Source organism: Chelmon rostratus, chromosome 5 (assembly GCF_017976325.1).
Source record: "Chelmon rostratus isolate fCheRos1 chromosome 5, fCheRos1.pri, whole genome shotgun sequence".
Taxonomy (NCBI): Eukaryota; Metazoa; Chordata; class Actinopteri; order Chaetodontiformes; family Chaetodontidae; genus Chelmon; species Chelmon rostratus.
The window spans coordinates 30360678-30383707 of record NC_055662.1 but is presented as its reverse complement, the minus strand read 5'-3'; the positions used below and the strand labels follow the sequence as shown (position 1 = coordinate 30383707).

Sequence of the window (23030 nt, the reverse complement as noted above, 5' to 3'; positions counted from 1 at the left end):
TTGAAGACACCGTCAAAGTCTAGTCAGCTTCTACCAAAAAACATCAAACTTAACCTGAGCAGAAGAAAATACTTTTCTCTGACAAGTGGCTCCAAGATAAGTCGTGGCTTGAAGCTAATGCTGTGGTGCAAGATGTGTCCTCACCATCCACATCTATGAGAAACAGGTGTATTTTATACAGGCTTAAATAAAGTCAATTATCCATTATTTGATAAACACAAAAACAGGAGCACATGAATGTGGCACAAACAAACTAGCTAGTCAAGGAGAAAAGTCTACTTGTGTAGCCCAGTCACTCCTCTCCAGCAGGAGGCTGCAGACCAAAACCTGCTGCCACAAGAACAGTTTCTTCCAGACTGCAGCTGGTCTCATTAACAAAGCCTGGGACTGTTGGCCCCTGAGTGTAATTTGTCTGCAGGTGTGTTTGTGTGTTGTACTACTGACATCAGGTCAGTTTTCTGTCTGTCTCTGTTTCTGTCAGACTGTGAGTGTAATGGTCACTCCAACCGCTGCAGCTACATCGACTTCATCAATGTGGTCACATGTGTGAGCTGTAAACACAACACACGAGGACAGAACTGTCAGTACTGTCGCCTTGGTTACTATAGAAACTCGTCTCTGGCGCTGGATGATGAGAACATCTGTGTTGGTCAGTAACACACACACACACACACACACACACACACACACACACACTGACCACACATACACATTATTCAAACTCTCAGAACTTTATTTTAAATTCTAGTACAGATCACACAAAGGTTGATCAGGGGTCAGAGGTCACCCTGCAGCACAGGATCATGTTGGTCTGCTGCCGGCTGATGGGGAAACTGTCATAATATTAATACACAAGGAAAAACAAAGAAATACATAAAAATAGAAGTGAAAGATCAAAACTAAAGTAAAAATGATGAGGATGCTGCTGTCTCTGCCTGTCCTCAGAGTGTGACTGTGATGCCGAGCGTAGTGTTTCTCCTCACTGCTCTGAACTGGGTCTCTGTCAGTGTAAACCCGGAGCCTCAGGGCGGCGCTGTGATTCATGTCTACCTGGATACACCTGGAGAGGGGACGGAGCCAGCTGCACAGGTACACAGGGCACGGGGAGGGGGGGGCTCATATACAGTATTTGAGGGGGGGGGGCTCATATACAGTATTTGACCCCCTCATGTTTTCAGTATGGTTATTAATAATCAATAATCAATCACTCTCCTCCCCCAGAGAACAAGTGTGACCAGGACCGCTTGATTTGTCAGAATGGAGGAACCTGCGTCGACTTCCAGCGCTGCGTTTGTCCCGACAACTTCACAGGTACACACACACTTTGTGTCACAGCTCAGGTGATGTGTGGGTGGCGTGCAGACGATGTCACAGCTCAGGTGATGTGTGGGTGGCGTGCAGATGATGTCACAGCTCAGGTGATGTGTGGGTGGCGTGCAGACGATGTCACAGCTCAGGTGATGTGTGGGTGGCGTGCAGATGATGTCACAGCTCAGGTGTCTGTTAATGTCGTGTGTACAGGTTTGTTCTGTGAGAAGAGCATCTGTCTAAAGAAGAGCGGTTGCCTCGACAACGCTGACGGCTCCTCCTCCTCTCTAACCTCACACCTTTACCTGCTGACCCTTGGTCTGATCACCTCCACCTTCTGCTGACCATGCCCACTGACCCGAGGCCAAGCCCACTGATGACATCACAGAGGGACGAACATTAAAGAGGAACTGTTTATGGTTTGTTTTTGTACAGAACTAAACCTGGTGGAACAGGATGTGACATCATACTCGGTGCACCTGTGCGGATGTTTCTCGTTCAGCTGATGACCGTCTTTGTTTCCTTCCTCTCGACTCAACAGAAAAGTTAACGACAGACGAGAGGAGTCGGACGAGGATTTGATCACTGCAGGATGTCATTTATTTCGTTTTGATTATTGGACCATGATCATGTCGGCTGCTCAGGTATTAATTATTGATCACAATCACACTTTACAGCTCAGCTTGCACATGGATGCAGGCTACGGGTCGAGTCTACATGCTCGCACGTGAGAGACAAAGACAGTATGTTTATTTCTGAAAACAAATCAAGCAGGAAGCAGCAAATGGTCCCAACAAAATATCTGAGATCAGAACTTTACAGAGAGTCCTCACTGGTTGAAGCAGCTGTGAGGACAAAACGTTTTTTTTACTTTAATTGAATGAAACAAGAAACCTTAAATGTAAAATAAGTGGAAGGAGAAAACAGTTGAGTTTCATACATTTAATCATTTTGACATGAACGTGTTAATAATGTTTAATAATTAATATAATAAATACAGTTACACTACAGGCACCGGGAAGTCTCTGCTGTGATTGGCTGGAAGATTAATGTCTAATAACCAGAAATCAGGTCATAGCTGTCTGGTTTATCTTAAAGTTCAAGGTTTTGAGGTCTTTTCCCCCTGATCTAAACATTTCATTTTGCCAAGTTGCCTAGCAACAAAAAGATAATATTTTATGATGTTGAAAACAGGTCATCACCCATCTGAGTAAATGAATGTCTGGTATTAATATTGTGGTATAGCACATCATGTCTGACATGTTGTTATTCCTGTTTGTTCTGCTGTTCAAACACGTCGTGATCGTTTCTGATGTGGTGAAACACTTCCTGTCACAACACACCTGGAGCTGCTCCTCTGAAACACTTTTATGGGATGTAAAAACATGACGATGATGATGTACTACAATGAGAATGAGAAGCAGAATGAGTCTCTGATTGGCTGAACTGACTGTCAATCATCACTCAGAATTTTGGACGACTAACCTCAGCGCTGCGCTCTGATTGGTCAGAATCCACACTCACACCACTCGACAAATTCCTCTATTTCTGAGAAATAGTCCAGTGGGCTGGTGCGGCTGCATGGTGTTGAACGCTGAGCTGAAATCAACCAACAACACACGAGCTATAAGCTGTGGGGTCCTCCAGGTGTTTGCTGACCAGATGAATGACGCTGTTAATAGCGTCATCAGTGCCTCGACCCTGCTTATAGGCAAACTGAAAGGAGTCCAAGTGTGTATCTACTTCCCTCCTGAGCAGAGTCACCTTCATCCTCTCGAAACACTTCATGACTGTGGAGGTTAGAGCCACAGGCCTGAAGTCATTGTTGACCACAGGACAGAGTTTTTTAGCAACCGGAGTGATTTGAGCCGAAAAGCAGATATCCCATCTGGTCCTGTGGCCTGAACATGGATTGGACCCTATGAGGATGAATCACCAGCTTTGGGTCCTGCTCAGTTGCTGAAATCGACCTCAGGACCTCCTCACATTCAGAGGAGTCCTGGGTTTCAAACCTTAAATAAAAGTCATTCAGCTCTGTTGCCCCCTGCTGGTCATTCAGGGTGCTGAGACATTTTTGAGCAGGAGTCATGTTGGTGATTCTCCTCATAGTGTCCCACATTTGTCTGGAGGTTTTTTCTATTGTCTCTTTGTGTTTCTTTTTAGCTTCCTAGATCATGTGATTCAGTTCCTTTTGTACCAGTTTGAGTTGAACCCTGTCCTGGTTTCTGAATGCTCTTTTCTTACAGTTGATGCAGTCTTTAACCTCCTTGGTGATAAATGGTTTATTGTTGGGGTAGACAGTTATTTCCACTGGACTGTTTCAGGTCAAGTTGGACAGAGAGGCAGAGGGGACTGGTAGCAGCGGGACAGAGGTGGCCTGGTTATAGTGGGACAGATCAGTTCCGCACAGCTAACATGCTAGCATGGTTAGCCATGTGTCCCCGAGTAGCATCATGCTGCACTCTTGATCTCACATTCCCATGATGATCGAGTGGAGGACTGGTTTTGACAAGTCCTCGACCCGGCTGGGCTTCCTCGTCTCTTCCTCCTCAGCCGGCAGGCATCAGTTCTCCCAGAAGCACTGCTGTGTTGTGGAGTTTAAGCTCTGGTGTCAATGATGGGGATTCCAGACAGGATTGTAAAGATTGAGTGCCATCTTGAGGCAGACTTGATGGAGAAACATATTTAATCAGATATTTTCTTCATGTTTCCATCTCTCGACACTCGAGCTTCACTTTCAAACCCACAGAAATGCTCACGACATACTATGTTAAGTAAGAAAAGAGTTAACAGTACATGCAAACATATTTGTAGAATGTAAGAAAATGCTTCTTCTTATCTTTTCCTCTTCTGTGTGTGTGTGAAACAGGACTAATGTCTTCTCATTAGACAGTCCTTCACTGTTTCTAATCCTTTCCTTTTATTCACTAACAAAGCAGGAATGTGCTAATATAGTTTTTCTCTCCTCTGTTAATTCTCTGTATTGACAACACATTTATTTTTACTTTTTTACTTTGATTTACTACTCGTATTACCATTATACTAATATTACTTTTACAATTATTCATAGTTTTAATTAAATTATATGATCAGATTCTCACTGTAAACTGTTGGAATCAATAAAGTGGCGTTAAGGACTCAACACACAAAGAATTGAATGAGCATTCAAATAAAGTTTGGAAAACAGAAACTAGATTTAAGGTTTAGTAGTTTTAAAAATAGAATCATGTAATTAAAAAACAAAAGCATTTGCTTACGTCCAACGTCGTTGAATGACGCTTTTTACGTCTAGCCCCATGACGTCATCAACGTGCGTCTTTACCATCTGAGCCACTGGCGGCATGAAGAGATTGTGTTGGACCGGAACGACCTTGCTCTTCGGAGCCGGAATCGGGGCTTCGGTGAGCCGCCTGCTGAGTGTCAGAGGCGGCGAGGAGGAAGAGAGACCCGGTCTGCTGAGCAGAGTCCCGGTGGTCCCGGTACCGACAGTCCAGGCCTCCGAGCCAACGGTGAGACAGCACGCGCGCGCGCGTGTGTGTGTGTGTGTGTATTCCGACGCTGTGGGGACATAAATCTGGTTGCACAGTCTCAAAGGGAACATCACATTTGTTAGTATGAAACACTTTTTTCAACACACATGATAAATTAATTAATGAGTTCATTCTTGTCTGGACGCCTCTTCAGGTGAACAGGTGGTCTTCATCAGCCTCGCTGTGTCTTCTGTCCTGTTCAATGAGACAGACTCCAGATCTGTCAGTGAAGAGAAACCTACAAACCAGATAACCTGTAGAAGTGACGAGAGGCCGACGTGTTAGTGAGATTTATTACATAACAAAACAGGTTGTAGGTTGATTGATTGATTGATTGATTCCTTTATTTTGAACATGTAAAAAAACAAAGACAAAGCAAACAGACAAAAAGTGAAAATAATAAAGAAGAAAACAAAACGTCACCTTCTTCAGTTCAGCTGATCTCAGATGAGCTAAAGGGAGTCGGAAGAAGTGTAAACTTATCAAACCCCACCCCTGAAGTACTATTACAGTTTTATCAAAAAACTCATGACTGAAACATCCTGATTCATCCTCAGCCTGCACATGATCCACATATTCAGCAGTTACTGATAAATACCGTGCACAGTATGCAGACACTGACAGTTTCATTATGTAGAGAAAGTGTTGTGATTCACAAACACACCCAAACACCTCTCAGTCATCACTAAATCTCACAAGAATCAATTCTTTATACCTTTTTAAACTGACTAATGTCAGATATTTGTTTTATCTCTAACACAGTTTGTTCCGTAGTTTTACTCCACAGGTCGTAACAGAAACTTTTCAGTGTAGTGCCACTTTAAGAATCTTAACATGTAAAAGACTGCTGGAGACGGATTCTTAATGTCAGACGCTGAACAGAAATCAGCTGCAGGATTTTTATCCATCAGAACAAAATAACAGAAACCAAACTGTCTCCAGCTCCGTCTCTCTCAGGGCTGTCATATCCCGTCACTTCTCCACATCTGACATGATTTCTCTGAATATCTGTAAAGAGATAAGTTTTCCTGCCTGCACAGTGAGAGGCGGTTGCTAGGCAACGTACGTGTTTTCTTACTTGCCTGTTGGCCAGGTTATTTAAAATCATGGTGTGTTTTACCATTTGTGTGCAGATGACAGTCAGATAAGTTATACATGCTGTTAAAACCCACAGAGCCTCGCAGCCGAGCTAACCTAGCTGCCCCCCCTGTCAAACCCTGGGTGTCCTAAAATTTCCTTAAAGGGAATCTAGAGGTGATATTTGATGCCAAGCTCTGTTTGATGATCACGACAAGTTGTTGTTCAGTAACATAACGTTGCTGTTGTGCATGCTATCTGTTCTCAGCCGATCCGCTGTACTCGGGTGTGGGCCAGGACTCCCCCCGCCAAAGAGGCAGATCAGATCAGCCCTGTGCTGGGCTCCTGCTCGATTTTAATTGATTTTTTATTCTCTGACCTGCTAACCTGGTATCTGCCCTGTCGTCCATTCGGATGTGCTGCTTACTCCCAGGTCACGGTTTGTGACCAAATGTCATCAGTTGGTTATAGAGGATGGGGGGGTGGAGAGAGAGGTGAGCCTGATATCAACATACTTTTACTTTTTAATTTTTGTCCAGGTGAGTGCAGGTGGGTCAGCAGTAGTGATGAAGTATGGTTTCCCCTCGCTGGCCAACATCAAGACCAGAGAGTCCTACATCACCTCGTATGACCCCCGCACCCGCACAGCATCCTGGGTAATAGAGAGACTAAACCCCGCGTCCCTGAGCGGCCCATCGGACAGGAAGCACTGCGACTTCAAAGAGGACGACAGGTGAGACAGAAATACACAGAAGAGGTGATGTTACGTGTGCAGAGTGTCCAGTTGGTGTCCTGGAAGTCTTCAATGTACTGGACAAACAAACTGGGAGTTCCAGCCACATATCATCTGATTTGTCCAGTATTGATGGAGAGCTCTGCAGTGGCAGCCAGGCTGCACTTTAATCCTCCACACTGTCAGCGTCCTACTGGCAGCTCAGATGATGGAGAGGATCCTACAGAGATGGAGCTTCCTGTTCAACCAGCTGTTATCTCTCTCTCACCACAGCCACCAGACTCCATTCACAGAAACAGTGATTTAACGTAGAAAACACACTTCATTCAAACTGACAGGAAACAGATTAAACTCACCAAAACCTTCCCAGTTCATCTTCCACTGATCCAACAATCATCTCTAACTCTGGTTAAATAAAGTGTTCTTTCAGCCAATCAGGAGAGAGAGAGAGGACGACATCAGAGGAGCAGAGAAAACAGAGTTCCACGTTAACTCTGGATTTACACCCACACGTTGGGATGGTGCTTCTTTGCTTTTGTTCAGAACAATAATAACACACACTAACTTTGACTTTTAGAGATCAGTCCATCTTCTTCTCAACGCAGGAACAGACTTTTTGACGGGGTTGTCCAGACGTTTTCAGGCCACTGGAGGTGTTGAAAAGTCTTCATGTTGTTTGTCATCGGCAAGACTTTTTATTGCTTTTTGAATCTTTATGTCTAACTTTCTTATTTTGTCTCCAGTGTGCACGTGTTTCACAGAGCAACCAATGCCGACTACAGAGGGAGTGGCTTTGACAGAGGACACCTGGCCGCTGCAGCCAATCACAAGTGGAGTCAGAAAGCCATGGAGGACACCTTCTACCTGAGCAACGTCGCACCACAGGTAAACAAATACACACACAGGTGGAGTTTGTTAATGTGTGTAACGGTGCCTGAGAGCAGGTGATAACAGAAGGTTTCACCTTACAGTCCAGGTGTGAACCAACAGTTTACAGGTCTCAGAGGATCAGTATGACCAGACGTGTCCTGCCCCTTCAAGCTGGGGGGACATGTTTGTATTTTGAGTCAAACGCATTCTTCTCACTACGTCATCGATCATACACACCCCCTCCTCTGTGGTTTCTTCCAAACGCTGCAGGATGAAATCGGTTCACAGAGTTTGGATCCTGCAGGTTTTATTGGCTGTGGAGCAGATGCTCTGTGTGATGTCAGCACAGTGTCATGAAGACGGCGCTGGACGACCAGCAGCTGGTTGCTCTGACCTCTTTTTTCTTTAACTTTCTTTAAAGTGGGGGAAGCATTGTGCGACCCTGCACATGGGAAACCCACTTTTCTTACTCTTTTGTGTGGAAATGTTGTTTTGTTTTTTTTCATTTTTTGGATCCGCGTCAGGGGACCCCTTCTGGATTCAGCCACACCTCCGAGCGTCCCATATACACATGGACTCCCCATCTTTGCTGTACATGGACAAGTCCGTTGTCCCTGCTGAGATACAGAGGAAAAGCAGAGGCTGCAGAGGTGGATGAAAGAAGCGGAGGACTTTCATTCCCTCTGTCATCATGGAAAACGTCCGCTCCATCTTAGAAATGACGGAGGAGCTGGCTGCACTGACCCGGCAGCAGAGGGAGGACCGGGAGTCCAGCCTCATGTGTTTCTCTGAGACGTGGCTGAATGGACTGATACCGGACTCTGTGGTTTCCCTGAACGGATTTACACTCGGGCGAGCAGACCGGAGTACGGCAGACCAGTAAGAAGAAAGGAGGGGGGGCAGGTGACCCGGTGAACGTGCACGTGAAGGAACAGCTGTGCACACGGGACCTGGAGCTGCTTGTTGTGGCCATGCGGCCGTACTTTTGTCTTTCTGTCACTTTTGACAGACCAGAGGGACAGCTGATGGAGACCAGTGCTGGGCGGATGAATTAAACTGCTACTTCAACAGATTTGATTCTCTCCCCACCCCCTCTGCCCCCCCTCCCTCACACATAAAAAGTACGTACGAATGCACAGCTGTGAGTAAGAGGTGGTAGTCTGCAGCATGGAGCACCCCAGGGCACCGTCCTCTCACCTTTCCTCTTCACCATCTACACCTCAGACTTCACCTACAACACAGACAGCTGCCATCTTCAGAAGTTCTCTGATGACCCCCCCACCGTGGGCTGTGTGTCAGAGGGGAACGAGCTGGAGCACCAGTCAGTCATTATGGACTTTGTGGACTGGTGTGAGACCAACCACCTGTGCTTGAACACCAGTAAGACGAAGGAGATGGTGGTTGACTTCAGGAGGACACGACCACACTCACCAGTGAACATCCAGGGGGAGGACACTGAGACAGTGGACAGTTTTAAGTACCTGGGTGTTCATCTTAACAATAAACTGGACTGGCCCCATAACACCGACGCCCTGTACAAGACAGACCAGAGTCCCTCCCCCTCCTGAGGAGACTGAGGTCCTTCAGAGTGTGCAGACCCCGCTCAGGACTTTTTCTGACTCTGTGGCAGCCTCTGCTATCCTCTACGCTGTCGTCTGCTGGGCCCCCGGCAGCACAGAGCGGGACAGGAAGAGACTGAACCAGCTGGTCAGGGGGGCCGGCTGTGTCCTGGGCTGCCCACCGGACTCTGTGGAGGAGGGGGGTGAGAGGAGGCTGTTGGCCGAGCTCACAGCCATCATGGACAGCAGCTCTCACCCACTGCACCGGACTGTAGAGGAGCTGAGCAGCTCCTTCAGTGGCCGACTGAGACCCCCCCAGTGCAGGAAGCAGCGCTGCCACAGGTCCTTCATTCCCCCCCGCTGTCAGACTGGACAACTCCACTGTGTCGTTATTATGTGCAATAACCTCTGTTCTCCTCTGATTATAAACATCCAAATCCACTGCTGCACCTTATTTATTTATTTCACATTTAGAAATTCTTTTTGCATCGTTTTGCGTCATTTATTCTTTTTTTTTCCACGATTGAAAGCATCCTCTGCCTCAGTGTGACAGTGTGGTACGGCAGAGGAAACAACTGGCACGGGGGGGGTTAAAACTGCACAGGGCATCGTGGGCCGCCCCCTCCCTGACCTAGACTCTATATATGAAGGCCAGGTCAGGAAGGGGGGGGGGGGCATGGCTCGATGACAATAAAGGAATCTTGAATCTTATTATTTACTTCAGATAAACTGTGTTGTGTGTTTGCCTTCAGGACCCCCACCTGAACCAGAACACCTGGAACAATCTGGAGAAGCTGTGTCGCTCTCTGACCAAACGTTACCTGAATGTCTACGTCTGCACCGGACCGCTCTACCTGCCCAGGTAACCTCTGTGTTTCTTCCTCTGTGGTGTCTGAGTGCCATGTGGGAGGGGCTACAGGATGATCATCAGGTCCATGTGTGTTTCAGGCAGGAGGCCGACGGCAAACTCTACGTTCGATATCAGGTTTTAGGACGAAACCACGTCGCCGTGCCAACGCACTTCTTCAAGGTGAGTCCACCTGTGTGCGGATGATGATGAGGACCGTCTGACAGCCGATGAGCTCACCTGTCCTGTGTGTCCTCAGGTGTTGATCCTGGAGCAGGCAGACGGCAGGGGAGTGGAGCTTCGGTCGTATATTTTACCAAATGAACCGATAGATCAGAAGGTTCCTCTTGAGCGTTTCCTGGTTCCCATAGAAACCATTGAGAGAGCATCAGGACTCCTGTTTGTCCCAAACATCATGAAGAGGACCCCCAGCCTGCAGGCCATCACTGACAGATGACCTCCACTACCCACAATGCACTGCTGCTGATTGGATGACAGTGTGTGAACACCTTTAATTAGTTTTTTTTATGTTTGCTGATTTAATGGAAGTTTTACTCAGACGAGAGAAATTTAAGCCTCTGATGTAAAAACTTCTGTCTGTCGAGAACTGACCCTGAATTAAAATGTTCAAACAGTTTCATTAGAAATTATCTTAATGGCACCTGAAACTCATCATGAATGAATCTGTTAGATGTTTGTACAGCTGACTGCTCCGTGTTCTGATCAATATTATTATTGATCACATATCAGGTATAACTGGACGCTGCTCGGACAGACAACATGAAAACAAAACCTTTCATTAGAAACTTTAAGACATAAAACATGAAGAAGCTCTGAGAATCAATCATTTATCTGCTTCCTGCCAAGTTTACACCTAGTTAACGTGTTTCAGTCCAACTCTGACAGGAGGCCATCCAGCCAATCACAGAGAAGCAGGGGCGGGGCCTTCATTCCATTCCTCTTTGTTTTGACGGACTGGTTTTGTCTCTACAAACATCGGTCTCCCGATTGGCTGGAAGTCAGCTGACTGTTGTCCACCTCCATGTACTCCTCCTCATCCTCCTGTGAGGTGAAGATGTCGGACAGCAGGTACCGGTTCACCTCCTGCGCCTCCCTCTGGGCCTCCTTTCTGCTGAAACTCTGCAGTTTCTCCTCCAGCAACGGGACGACTCTCAGCTGCAGGAAGTTGATGATCTCTACAAAACAGGAAGTTGGACACAAACCGAAGCTGTTTCACACGAGGGGGGGTGTTGCTTTATCAAATACTTCATCTGATATACTATTTTCATATAATGCAGTATTCCAGTACTGACCTCCGTAGGACAAACTGGTCCAGTTGGGAACTCTGGAGACTTTCAGTCTGTAGAAATTCTTCTGAACGCACACAGGAGTCACTTTACTGGAACAACACAGTACTACTGTTAGTACTGCAGTTTGGAGTACTACATTAACACTACTAGTACTGTTACACATTAATTCTACATTCTACTGTCTGCCATGAGCTGAGTTTGTGTTTCTCCCCCCGCTCCAGACTGTGATGTCATCAGTCCTGAAGGTGTGCCCAGGTGAGGGTGGGGTGATACGATGGTAGAAATGTGTCGACAGGTGGTGACACCGTTTAAACCGCGCAGTGTGTACTGCTAACCAGCTAGCACGCACGCACACACACACACGAGAACCTTTCTGGTCTTCCAGGGGAGGAAGAGGAGGAGGAATCATGGCTCTGTTTTTGGACAGAAACCAGCTGAAGAGGCGGATGGTGGTCCATCCTGAGTCTGGTTCTACTTGAGGTTTCTTCCTCTGTCCTTGCTAACGGGGGCTAAGTGCTGTCTCGTGGGGGGGGGGGGGGGATAAAGGGGGGGAGTCTGTGGATAAAGGCTCTGCTCTGTATGAAGGAGTCCTGAGACGACCTCTGGTGTCATTTGGTCTTATAGAAATAAAAGTGAACTGAACATCATGACGGCTGCACAACAGCGAGCTCGCCAAACATCAACAGACGTCCGTCTCATCGATAACTTTCCAGTATTGAAACTAAAGAGTTTTCTTGTTGTCACAGTATTATTAGTAATATTTTCAGATTTCTCTGAGCGTACTTCCCATTATTTCTTATCCTCTAAAAGAAACCCTCAGCTTAGCGACATTCTTAGCGTTAGAGACAAAGTTAAGTTTGAAACTTAAGACAGAGTTAGCCCTCACCCGATAACCTGAGCCACCTCGTCCCAGTCGATGTCAGCCGCATCGTCCACGTGCAAGTTGTACAACCTGAAACAGACGGTAATTATTGATGAATAGTTCTCAGTGAAGCTCCTGAAGTCTCTACTGATGCTGCCTGTAACACCAGCTTTCCCCTGGCTAGTGATCAATAAAGTTGATCTGGAGCTGATTGTCAGGATGACAGAAAGAAGCCTTTAAACAATCAATTCATCCTTAAATTTACACAACGAGACATTTTAATGAAACCATCAGTCTAATCAGTGATTTAAGATGTTAAAAAGGTTAATAATCAACTTTGAAACTGTAAAAAGCAAACTTGAAAACACTTTAATTAAAAAAGACATTTTAAGGGCTGCCTGACTTTAATTTACTCTAACTCTGTTCACACTGACAGACTGGAATTATGATAATACATCAATTTATTTAATACCTTCAGTGTATTACAGGATGAAACCAACGCTGAAGTTTCACTAACACTAATCCATTTAAGGAATAAATTAAGGTATTATGGGGCATTTGGTAAATTTAAGGTTTTTTTTAACTTCTTAAAAAAACCCTTAAAGTGAGCAGATTATTCACTAATTATCTCACTAACAGGCCGTTAAATTAACTTAATCATTAATGGGTAAATTAAAAATGGGTTCTACCTGTATTCACAACAAAAGAAGGTCATGTGGAACAGTTTTATTATTAAAGGAGCAATGTGAGAATCACACAGGTGTGTCCTGGTTCAGGTGTGTGATGTGATCATACGTGTTGATGAGGTGGATTTTAGCCTGAAGTCCTTCAGCTCTTCTGTTGAAGACGCTACCACCTGAAGACAGTTTCAGTTTCAGCATGGTGAACCTGTAACACACACACACATCATACACCTGAGACACCTGAATAAATAACCACCTGAGACACCTGAACAAACAACCACCTGAACACCTAAATAAACAACCACCTGAATAAACAACCACTTGAACACCTGCGGCCACAAACATCCTGAGAGTCGTCTCAGAGCTCCTCGCTGAGCTTCAACAGGAAGAGACTGAAAGTTTGACCTCATCGAGGAGGCGTGCTCGACCCCTCTTCGTCAAGGTCCTCCTCTCCAGTTTGTCACCTGAGGAACTCTCTGAAGGCCTGACACGCTTTCAGTCCAGATCTACTCTGAACTATGGGGGGAAATTCTTTGAAAACATCTCGACGACTCTTTGCACGAGGAATCCTTATGAATCTGGCCTCTGAACACCTGGACACCTGAACACCTGAACACCTGGACACCTGGACACCTAGGCACCTGGACACCTAGGCACCTGGACACCTGGACACCTGGACACCTGAACACCTGAACACCTAGGCACCTGAACACCTGGACACCTGAACACCTGGACACCTGGACACCTGGACACCTAGGCACCTGGACACCTGAAGACCTAGGCACCTGGACACCTGGACACCTAGGCACCTGAACACCTGGACATCTGAACTACCTCTGTGTTTTCTATACTTCTATGAACAGTTTTGAGGAAAAACTACAGATCTGTAGTAGTGAGGCATCAAATAAAGGACTGTGTTGTGATGTCAGTACTGAAGTTCAGGTATTAGTACAAGTATCAAAATTACAGGAACCTGCATGTTTCAGTTTTGCATCTGTCTCAGCAGAGTACTGACCACTTGAGTCGACACTGGGTCCAGGATCTGGTCCCGACCTGCTGACTGATCTCCCTCCAAGGAAGGTTGTTACACAGCTGGTCTCTGCTCAGACCAGAACCTGAAGGACTATGCTGGGCCAGAACCTCCAGGTGAGCCTTCAGCGCCTGCTTCAACCTGGATTCCTCGTCTGGACTCCACGAACCACGGCCTGCAGCTGTATGGACACAGACAGACAGACAGACAGGGAGAGAGACAGACAGAGAGAGAGAGAGACAGACAGACAGACAGTTAACTTGTATGAGGTGTTCTCAGGTGTTAAGCTATTCATTTGTAATAGAACCTTAGAGAACCGGAGGTGTCAGTGTTTACCGATGTTAGCGAAGCGTTTCTGTAAAGCGTAGACGCTGCGACCCATTTTCTCTGAGATCATCCTCCAGTCGTTACCATGGAGGTTCTGTAACTTTATCAGAGAATGCATTTCCTCCACTGAGAACCTAAAAAGACGACATCCACAGGTGCAACGTAAACATACACAGAACACCCACTGCCAGAACATCAACGTGTAAGGGGTTCAACTAAAGCATAAACATACAGGGGGTTCTGCAGCTAGCAAACATACTGGGGGTTCTGTAGCTAGCAAACATACAGGGGGTTCTTCAGCTAGCAAACATACTGGGGGTTCTGTAGCTAGCAAACATACTGGGGGTTCTGTAGCTAGCAAACATACTGGGGGTTCAGGTGGAAGAACTTTAACCTCTGACCTTCCCATGTAGTTCCTTTCATCAAAAATCTTCTTGGCTCTGGTGTAAACCTGTTGACATGTCCGAGGGATCCCGTCAGCTGGTTGCCATGACAAGCAAGAGTAGAGAAGAAGATGACAAACATGAGGTCCTTCTTGAGCATCATTTCGTGTTTTTAGAGCAAGTTTAGTGGCAAGTTTGACATGAAATGAATCTCGAAATTATGTAGCTGTTTGGTAACTGCGCCGTCAATCCTCAGCAACCAACGGCCACAGAATCCAGACTTAGATCAGGACAGAACTAACCGCAGTGACAACAATAAGAAGGGGAAGAAACAAGAATGAGGATTAACTACAGAACATTCCTGAGTGGTGGAACATTTCTGTTCAAAGAAAAGCGGACTTGTGAAAACATGGCTAAACAAAAAGAAAAAACGCAGCGGTAATTTCTCTCAGAGATCCCAGAGGACACGGCCAGCGAAGCAGTAAGTCGTGGTGAGCTGCTCAGAGACCCCCCGAGACACTTTGAAAGGTAAGATGACCGAGCAGTGACACCACACCTGCTGGCCTTCCTCTCCATGAACAACAGAACCACCTGAAAACGACTGACTGTTTACAGACACTGTACAAAAACCTGCATCAATCTCTACAACACAGACCCCACGATCAGATCGGGGCACGAATGACACTACGGCCCAGGGTGTGGCCCCCCCCATCACACGGCCAGTTTGGCATGCCACGTCTTGAACTAGCCATTGTGACCTTAAAACAAAGTTGTGGATTTCCTCCTTTTAAATTTCACAGCACATAAACAAAGTGACATTTCCTCGTGTCTCCATCGTCACGCTGGTAGCAGATTTCTCCCACTCCGTGAACATTAACCGTAAACCCTCTCGCTAAGCTAGACTAGAGACAAAGTTCAGCAGTTCAGAAGACGGTAACAGAACCTGAGCCCTGGAGAGGACTTAAAATACATTCTCTATATGAAGGGACTCCTGATGGCTGAGCGGTTTAGTGGTTTAGTGGTTTTGGGTGAAAATCAAAACCCAGGAGGTGCAAACCTTCACAGAACACATCAACTCAGTGTAACATCAAGTTTACTGGAGAGGACTCGACAACAGCTTGGCCTTAGCCGAAAAGTGCCCGGGCTCCAGAGAAGCAGCACAAACATCAAGTCTGTGTTGGACTATCTGCTCGTTTCAGCTTGACCTACATCACATTTTACATCAAAGTGAAGTCATGTGTGCACAGTTTCCAGTTGGTGTTGGTCCACAAGTCCTGGAAGACTTCAGTGTTCAGGAATTCACACATATTATCTGACTATGGACTCTATTCTCCCATGTTTTTTTAAGTTTGTCCAGTATTGATGGAGAGCTCTGCAGTGGCAGCCAGGCTGCACTTTAATCCTCCACACTGTCAGCGTCCTACTGGCAGCTCAGATGATGGAGAGGATCCTACAGAGATGGAGCTTCTTGTTCAACCAGCTGTTATCTCTCTCACCACAGCCACCAGACTCCATTCACAGAAACAGTGATTTAACGTAGAAAACACACTTCATTCAAACTGACAGGAAACAGATTAAACTCACCAAAACCTTCTCAGTTCATCTTTCACTGATCCAACAATCATCTCTAACTCTGGTTGGTTAAATAAAGTGTTCATTCAGCCAATCAGGAGAGAGAGAGAGGACGACATCAGAGGAGCAGAGAAAACAGAGTTTCACGTTAACTCTGGAATTATTTTCACTGGACCTTCTGACCGGAGACATTTCAACATGTCCGAGTTCAACAGACTTTCTTGGTAAAAAAAATTAAATAAAAACGTTAATGACTGGACGGTAGAAACTCTGGTTTTGTGACCGTCTGCTTTTTTCCACACTTGTAAATTAATATTCAGCATCGATTGTCTGAATTTTTTTACAATTCAAACATTTTGAATATTCGTTATATTCGTTATATATCGTGGCTCCACACAGGAGGACCAACTCCTCGGGTCAAGACTCAGCCGAAAAAATACTTTAAACAGAACGAGAGACAGACAGGAGGATCAGGAGGACCACCACACCTGATCCCGAGACGTCACTGTTGACGAAGACGATGATGATGATGATAATGTGTGCTTACATACCGATCGCCTCCAGGAAGTGATGTTGTGCTCTCAGCCTCTTGATCTCCACTTCCTGCTCTTTGAACCTCTGAGGAAACAGAAGGTGATTGGCCGAGCTGATGCCCGTCAGAGCCAGGAAGTCCGCGACGTTCTGTCTGATTAGCCGATTCTCCTCCTGAGTGCACCGCCCCCGGCGGAGAGACACCCCTGGAGGACGAGGAACAGGTGTGTTTAAAGAACCTTGTTGTTTTAAGTGTCTGCAGTATTAGTACCTTGTCGCTTTAAGTATGTGAGGCTCTGCAGATCATATCACAGCAGTTCCAAGTGTTTGTAGTATTAGTACCTTGCTGTTTGAAGTACTTGAACCTCTGCAAATCATATCTCAGCAGTTTATTGATCTCATCGACTGATTTCCTCTTGACGTCTGGAACAAACTCCTCAAGCTCCTTCAACAGCGCTGAGTCCAACCTGACATCACAGGAAACACACCGTTAATACTGGGCTCTGATTGGACGAGAGAAATACTGTTCTCTGATTGGACTAGAGAAATACTGTGCTCTGATTGGACGAGAGAAATACTGTGCTCTGACTGGACTGGAGAAATACTGTGCTCTGATTGGACGAGAGAAATACTGTGCTCTGATTGGATGGGAGAAATACTGTGCTCTGATTGGATGAGAGAAATACTATGCTCTGATTGGTTGTGGAAATGCTTCACATAGGCTTTATCTTAATCTTTTTAAAATTACAACTGTAACGTTAACGTTAACACCTTTATCTTCCTACATTACGGCTTCATCTCATTATGTGCCGACTTTCTTCGAACATTATGATTTTATAACATCACTCGATGGACTCCGTCTTCACCTCGAAACATTAGAAATCATTTTAAATATTACTTTTCTTCTTCGCCCTGCTTCTCTAACATGTTAGTGATAATAAGTATTAATCAGTTATTAAAATAAGGACTCACTCATCTTCTATAGCTGTTCTTCTTTTCTGTGTTTTCTTGACTCTTCCTCGTGTCTTCTTCTCTCTCCTCCTCTTCTTCTTATCCTCTCCTACAGTCTTTTCTTCCTGTGATATCACCTCCACCACGCTACCGTCTTTCTCCTTTTTGTTTTTCTCCTTTCTGGTGTTGGAAGCCAACAGGCCTGCTTCACTACTGTTGTTTGTTTGTTGTTGTTGTTTCTTCTTCTTCTTCTTCTTCTTTTCCTCCTTCAACTTTGAGCTGCTGGTTTCCACGGGAACCAAGGCGGAGCTTGTATGTGTGTTGTGGTCTGTTGTTATTGTGACGATGCTCTCCTCATTCAGCTCATTCTTCTGTTTCTTCTTCTTCTTCTTCTCTGTCTCGTTGGTTTCTATAGCGACCTGTGACGACTCCTTCTCCTCCTTCCTCTTCTTCTTCTTCTTCTTCGGCTGGCTGCACATATCTCCATCAGCAGGAGGAGGAAGACTGGGCTCGACCTCCTCCCTCTTTTTTTTCTTCTTCTCTACTCTCTGAGGTGTGTTGATGTCGGCAGGTGTCGGACATTCCTCCAGACTGTCTAACCTCCTCCTCTTCATCTGACGGGAAGGAGACAGAGAGTCTGCCAGAGGTTTAATGACAGGGGGAGGTGATAAAGAAGGAGGTGTAGACATGATGCTGCAGGTGTAAGAGAAGAAACAAACATCAGTCTAACCAGTCAGATCACAAGCTGGATCACTGATGGTTCAGGGTCAGAGGTCAGGGTTATGTTTAGGGTGTTAGGGTTAAGGTATCAGGGTTAGGTTATCGGGGTGATTACTATTGATCCTAACATCCCATTTGTTGCGAACCCCCCCCCCTTTTATCTGCAAAAAAGTCATATCTCAGGAACGAAAGGTTGTAGAAACATGGCGTGTTCAGCGTATCTGAATTATTGTAGACGCCAGGCCCAAATGTCTCTGACCTTCAGTTCAATGACAGTTTTACAACTTTCTGTTCCAGAGATCCGAGTAGAACAAATTCCAATTACTCTGAAGGTGTGTAAATCTTTACAACTTCCAATGTCTTTGATTTATTTTGGCAAAACTTTCTGTTTGATATGGAGGGAGCTCATCGTCTGCCTGGGTCAGTCTGGGTGGTCATCATCACCCGAGCTGGTCTCTGGTGTATTGTTTAAGACTGTGTGGTTTCATCTGCAATCTTTCACGCAGTGGTCTGGATCTGTGGCGGTAGAGTCCAGGAGCAGAGAGCGGAGAACAAGTGAAACCTACAATCAGATGATGGACTTCAGTTTGGAGAAGTTTGGACCTCCCAGCAGCAAAGAAAGTCCTCTCTAGTCTCGCCTGCCGGGACACAGCTCGGTAATAACTGGCACTGTGCAAACGCTGCTGTTCAGTTTAGCAGTGAAATTAATGGCACAGGGTCCCTCTTCCTCCAGTCTCGGTCTTTAAAGATTTTATCAGCTAGAGGACAAAACGACCCAAGCATGGCCTTTCGATTCAGCCAACCCCCCAAACAGGTAACTACTGCCCTCATCTCGGTCTGAAAGACGGACATGTCAGTGACACTGATTTGGTAAAACCACGTCCCTGACACTGAAAACCAGGACCCAACACTGAGGCTCTGAAACCATTTCAAATGTGTCCCACTGTTTCTGTTATTGAGTCCACCCCAACACCTGAGGACTGACGACAGACCGGCCGCGGTGATGAAGATCTTCACGCCTCCTCATGCCTTCAAGGACGAGTTCAAGTCTTTGCCGGGGGCTGAGATCGTTGCTCTCGATCATACTGGACTCAAACATATCAGAAGTGATGGAGGGCAAAATCCACAGTGTTTCTAACATAACTTCAAAATAAAAGCATCTCTCAGTGTAATGATTCCCTTCAGCGTCCACAGTAAAACTGAATTATTACCATAAACACGTAAACTGACACGTATTTACTGTCAATGACTCCAAATGACACGTTTAAACATGACTAAACTGTTTTAAATGAGACAAGAATGTCTGTGAATATTCTCATTCCTCCAGGTCATTCAATCGTTCTCAGCTGGACCTCGTCAGTTTGTCTTAGAAGACGTTTCATCTCATCTGAGCAGGCTTCATCAGTTCATGAGCACCAGACTAGATAGGACAGCTCTAGGCCAATGAAATGGTGTTAGTTAGTTAGTTAGATAGTTAGATAGACAGACTTTACTTATCCCAAGCTGGGAAGCTGCAGAGCAGCAGCATTACACACAGTGAAATAAGTGAAAAATTGTGAAATAAAACTATAAGAACAAACTATACAGAATAAAATATGAAAACAGGGAGCAGTACAAAGATTATATACAAAATAATAAAATAGCAAAAAAGTAAACAGTAGTACTGAAAAAGTAGGTTCAAGTATTTATCCTCTGAGTGAGGTCAACCCCCCAAAACCAAGAAAGGTATCACTCTATTGTGAGGCAAACGACCCCCCCATTAAGGCGGGGTGGGGTGCAACCCTTGGGTGTCAACGACAGTCGCCTTAGTGTCCCATTGTTGTCATTGGGGGGCTGCTGGAGCCATGTGTGAACGGCTTTGTTGTTTATCCTCAGAGGCTAAACCTTTGAATCTCTTTGGGAGAGATGACAACAAGAATTACAACATTTTATCAAACACAACGACAACAACCGGTTCTGTCTTCATCAGCACAGAAGACCTCTGTCCTGCATCACCTCATTACAATCATGATCAGATCAGATCTGGATCACACGCTGAAAAACACTCTGCTGATTCAGGATCGGTGGGCAAAATCCTTCCCACTGAAACGTGTGCCGGTCTGTTCCAGCAAAACCGGTTTTCTAACAACTGGATAAGAGTTCATTTGAACACTTTCTGTCCCACCTTCAGTCCTACTTTCAATGTGTTCGTGTTCAGGATGAGCAGAACGACTCGAATCTGAACCCGGATCAGTACCGCGGCGCACACGTGCGCGACTCAGCGTTGTTTTTAGACCTGAATTTGACCTGAGATCTGACCTAAAGCCGCCGGACAACAGCCCAGCAACACGGCAGACACTCCACAGACCCTCAGAAGAAGCCGATCCAGGTCTGATCGGGTCTCGGGTCTGAACACAAACATTAAACCGCTTTGAAACAGTCTGATGGACTCACCGTCTCCCTTCCTTCCTTCCTTCCTTCCTCTCCTTCTTCTTCTTCTTCTTCTTCTTCTTCTGCCTCTGCTTCTGCTTCTTCTTCTCTTACTCTTTATGGCAGTCGGTATCAATATATGTGTTGCCTACCGCCACCTAGTGGCTTGTAGCAGCGTCGCAGTGAAAACTGTTGCTGACATTGTATCCTCATGATGATGATGATGATGAGAATAATGATGATGATGATGATGACGATAATAATATTATTGTAAATGTTGCAGACAGTATTTCAATGACATGTGATTTTATGATATGTTTCTGTCATAAATTCGTGATTGACTACATCCAGCAATAAGTAAATAAGAGGTTAAAATGCTAACAGTTCACATTTATTTACTTACCATTCTCCATTAATGCGCGCATGGACTGGCTCAGGGGTCGGCAACCCGCGGCTCCGGAGCCACATGCGGCTCGTTCATTCCTCTGATGCGGCTCCGGAAAATAATTAATGAGCATTTAATTAAAATGTATTTTATTTAGTTCGTTCGTTTTGAACCAAACACCGCGCGCGCTCACAGATGACAGCTTACGATCCTGCGTAAAGATGCAGGTGATGGCGCACAGCGCTGAGGTTCAGGAGCAGAAATCACATTAACCACGTTTGATTAATATTTTAATTGCCTATTATTTAGCACATATTCATATGTTTTCATTGTTCAGTGAAATAGTCCTTTAATTATTCACGTTGACAGCTGACTGCACGCGACAGTAAAAGACTGACGGCACGCAGAGGGTGGAGAACTTTTTCATAAATACAAGAAGGACTCAAATAGACACTGAGTATTTTACTTGAAAGTAAACTTCAACCCACGAGTTCAAAATGTTTTATTGCACGCAGAAATGTCATTTCGTTTTCTCTGCAGTTGTTCATTGATTTCAGAAATGCAGCACATTAGAGTTTGTTTGCATAAAGGGGAAAAAACGTTATATGCAGCGTTGTTTTATTTTAAACGTCAAAAGGGTCTGCGGCTCCCAGTGCTTTCTTTACTGTGGGAAACTGGTCCAAATGGCTCTTTGACTGGTAAAGGTTGGAGACCCCTGGACTGGCTCAAAGCTCGCGATGAAAACAGAGGTCTCACTCTGCTTAAGTTCCCCGATCCTCCTCTCAGGTGAGAGTTTGTACAGTTGTCTCTCTTCAGGAGGTCAGACACGATGTTCTTTCACTCAAGGATGGCACTTCAGCACATGTCGAGGTACTTTACATGAACATTTCCATATTATGTTTCTTTATACTTGTACTGCACTACATTTGTCTCAAAGTTACTTACTTTACATATTTTGCTAATTATTTTTAATAGCCAGCATCATTTCATTTTCTTTTATTAAGTGATTTTAGTGTGTTTTTGTGTAATGGAGTCATTTGAGTTTGATTTATCTTCTGAAAAGTGAAATAAAATCTTATCTATTGAAACAAGATGATTGAAATGTAAAGTGAACAAGCTGAAATGTGTCTGACTGATTTATAAAAGAAGGTTTTTAGGACTCAGCAGACAGAAATGTCTTTATAAGATGAAAATACAAGTATCCTGTTATGACGAAGAGTACTTTTACTATTCACAGTTAACTGTTAATGGGATGAAACTCTGTAACTTCACATTTCTGTTATTGTGGATTTTATTCATAAACATAAAAACACAAATATTTATTCAAAGTTCACTTTTTGTTCATAACAGATTCAGTTTCTTCTGAGATGTTTGCTGGTTTTTGTTGAAAAACACGTTTGTCCTTCACTTTCTCCTCCACTGTCCTGAAAATCAGTAACGTGTTAAAATATATTTTCACTTCATGAAAAGATTCAGATTCTTTTACACAACAGGACATAAGGAGATTCCAGGACCTGGTTCAGGTCTGGACCTGGTTCTGATATTTGTCATTATGAAGACACTGAGTTCAGCTGTGAGAGAGACAACAATAAATATAGATTTGATGCAGTGAAGAGTCAGTTCAGCCACATTCACGGAGCAGCCCTGAAAATGTGACGTGATGCTGAAAATACCAAGAAGGTATCAAAAAGGTCACCTGAACCTGAACATGATTAAAGTTTTAACGAACTGTGAGCACAAACATGGAAGCAAACACACATCTGAGATTCTTCACAGTGTCTGTGTATTCTTTCTTATCTGAACACATCGGTTCGGTTATTGGTTGTGAGGTTTGTCGCTGTTGAGGAACTGAAACACAACAAACACATCTTCTGTTACAGGCGGTTAGGTCTGCGCGGTGGAGTCATGTGACGTCTCAGCTGCAGGTGAGCTGCAAACAAACA

The 23030-nt window shown here is 45.0% G+C and overlaps 2 protein-coding genes across 2 annotated transcripts; one reads left to right on the top strand and one right to left on the bottom strand.

The window, feature by feature from the left end:
• The first annotated feature begins 4633 nt into the window (after nucleotides 1-4633).
• endog (endonuclease G) lies at nucleotides 4634-10560 on the top strand. Its single transcript, XM_041937238.1, has 6 exons — nucleotides 4634-4817; nucleotides 6455-6648; nucleotides 7392-7533; nucleotides 9830-9939; nucleotides 10026-10107; nucleotides 10184-10560. Exons 1-6 carry the CDS (start codon nucleotides 4650-4652, stop codon nucleotides 10379-10381), a joined length of 894 nt encoding a protein of 297 aa, XP_041793172.1. The 5' UTR covers nucleotides 4634-4649; the 3' UTR covers nucleotides 10382-10560.
• A 196-nt stretch (nucleotides 10561-10756) lies between these two features.
• Nucleotides 10757-20777, bottom strand: LOC121606733 (transcription termination factor 1-like). The gene is made up of 11 exons (XM_041937236.1): nucleotides 20727-20777; nucleotides 17595-18266; nucleotides 16965-17089; nucleotides 16643-16828; nucleotides 14538-14616; nucleotides 14146-14270; nucleotides 13795-13990; nucleotides 12892-12984; nucleotides 12121-12186; nucleotides 11238-11323; nucleotides 10757-11120 (listed from the first exon to the last, which is right to left on the bottom strand). The coding sequence occupies exons 2-11, from the start codon at nucleotides 18260-18262 to the stop codon at nucleotides 10912-10914; spliced, it is 1833 nt and encodes a 610-aa protein (XP_041793170.1). The 5' UTR covers nucleotides 18263-18266; nucleotides 20727-20777; the 3' UTR covers nucleotides 10757-10911.
• Between the last annotated feature and the right edge of the window lie 2253 nt (nucleotides 20778-23030).

Coding starts and splice junctions, on each gene's coding strand:
- LOC121606733 (XM_041937236.1), bottom strand. CDS start 18,262: ATGTCTACACCTCCTTCTTTATCACCTCCCCCTGTCATTAAACCTCTG. Junction 14,271..14,537: donor GAAAGGAACTACATGGGAAG/GTCAGAGGTTAA, acceptor TCGTCTTTTTAG/GTTCTCAGTGGAGGAAATGC. Junction 11,324..12,120: donor GAGGTGGCTCAGGTTATCGG/GTGAGGGCTAAC, acceptor GTGTTGTTCCAG/TAAAGTGACTCCTGTGTGCG.
- endog (XM_041937238.1), top strand. CDS start 4,650: ATGAAGAGATTGTGTTGGACCGGAACGACCTTGCTCTTCGGAGCCGGA. Junction 4,818..6,454: donor TCCAGGCCTCCGAGCCAACG/GTGAGACAGCAC, acceptor ATTTTTGTCCAG/GTGAGTGCAGGTGGGTCAGC. Junction 6,649..7,391: donor GACTTCAAAGAGGACGACAG/GTGAGACAGAAA, acceptor TTTTGTCTCCAG/TGTGCACGTGTTTCACAGAG.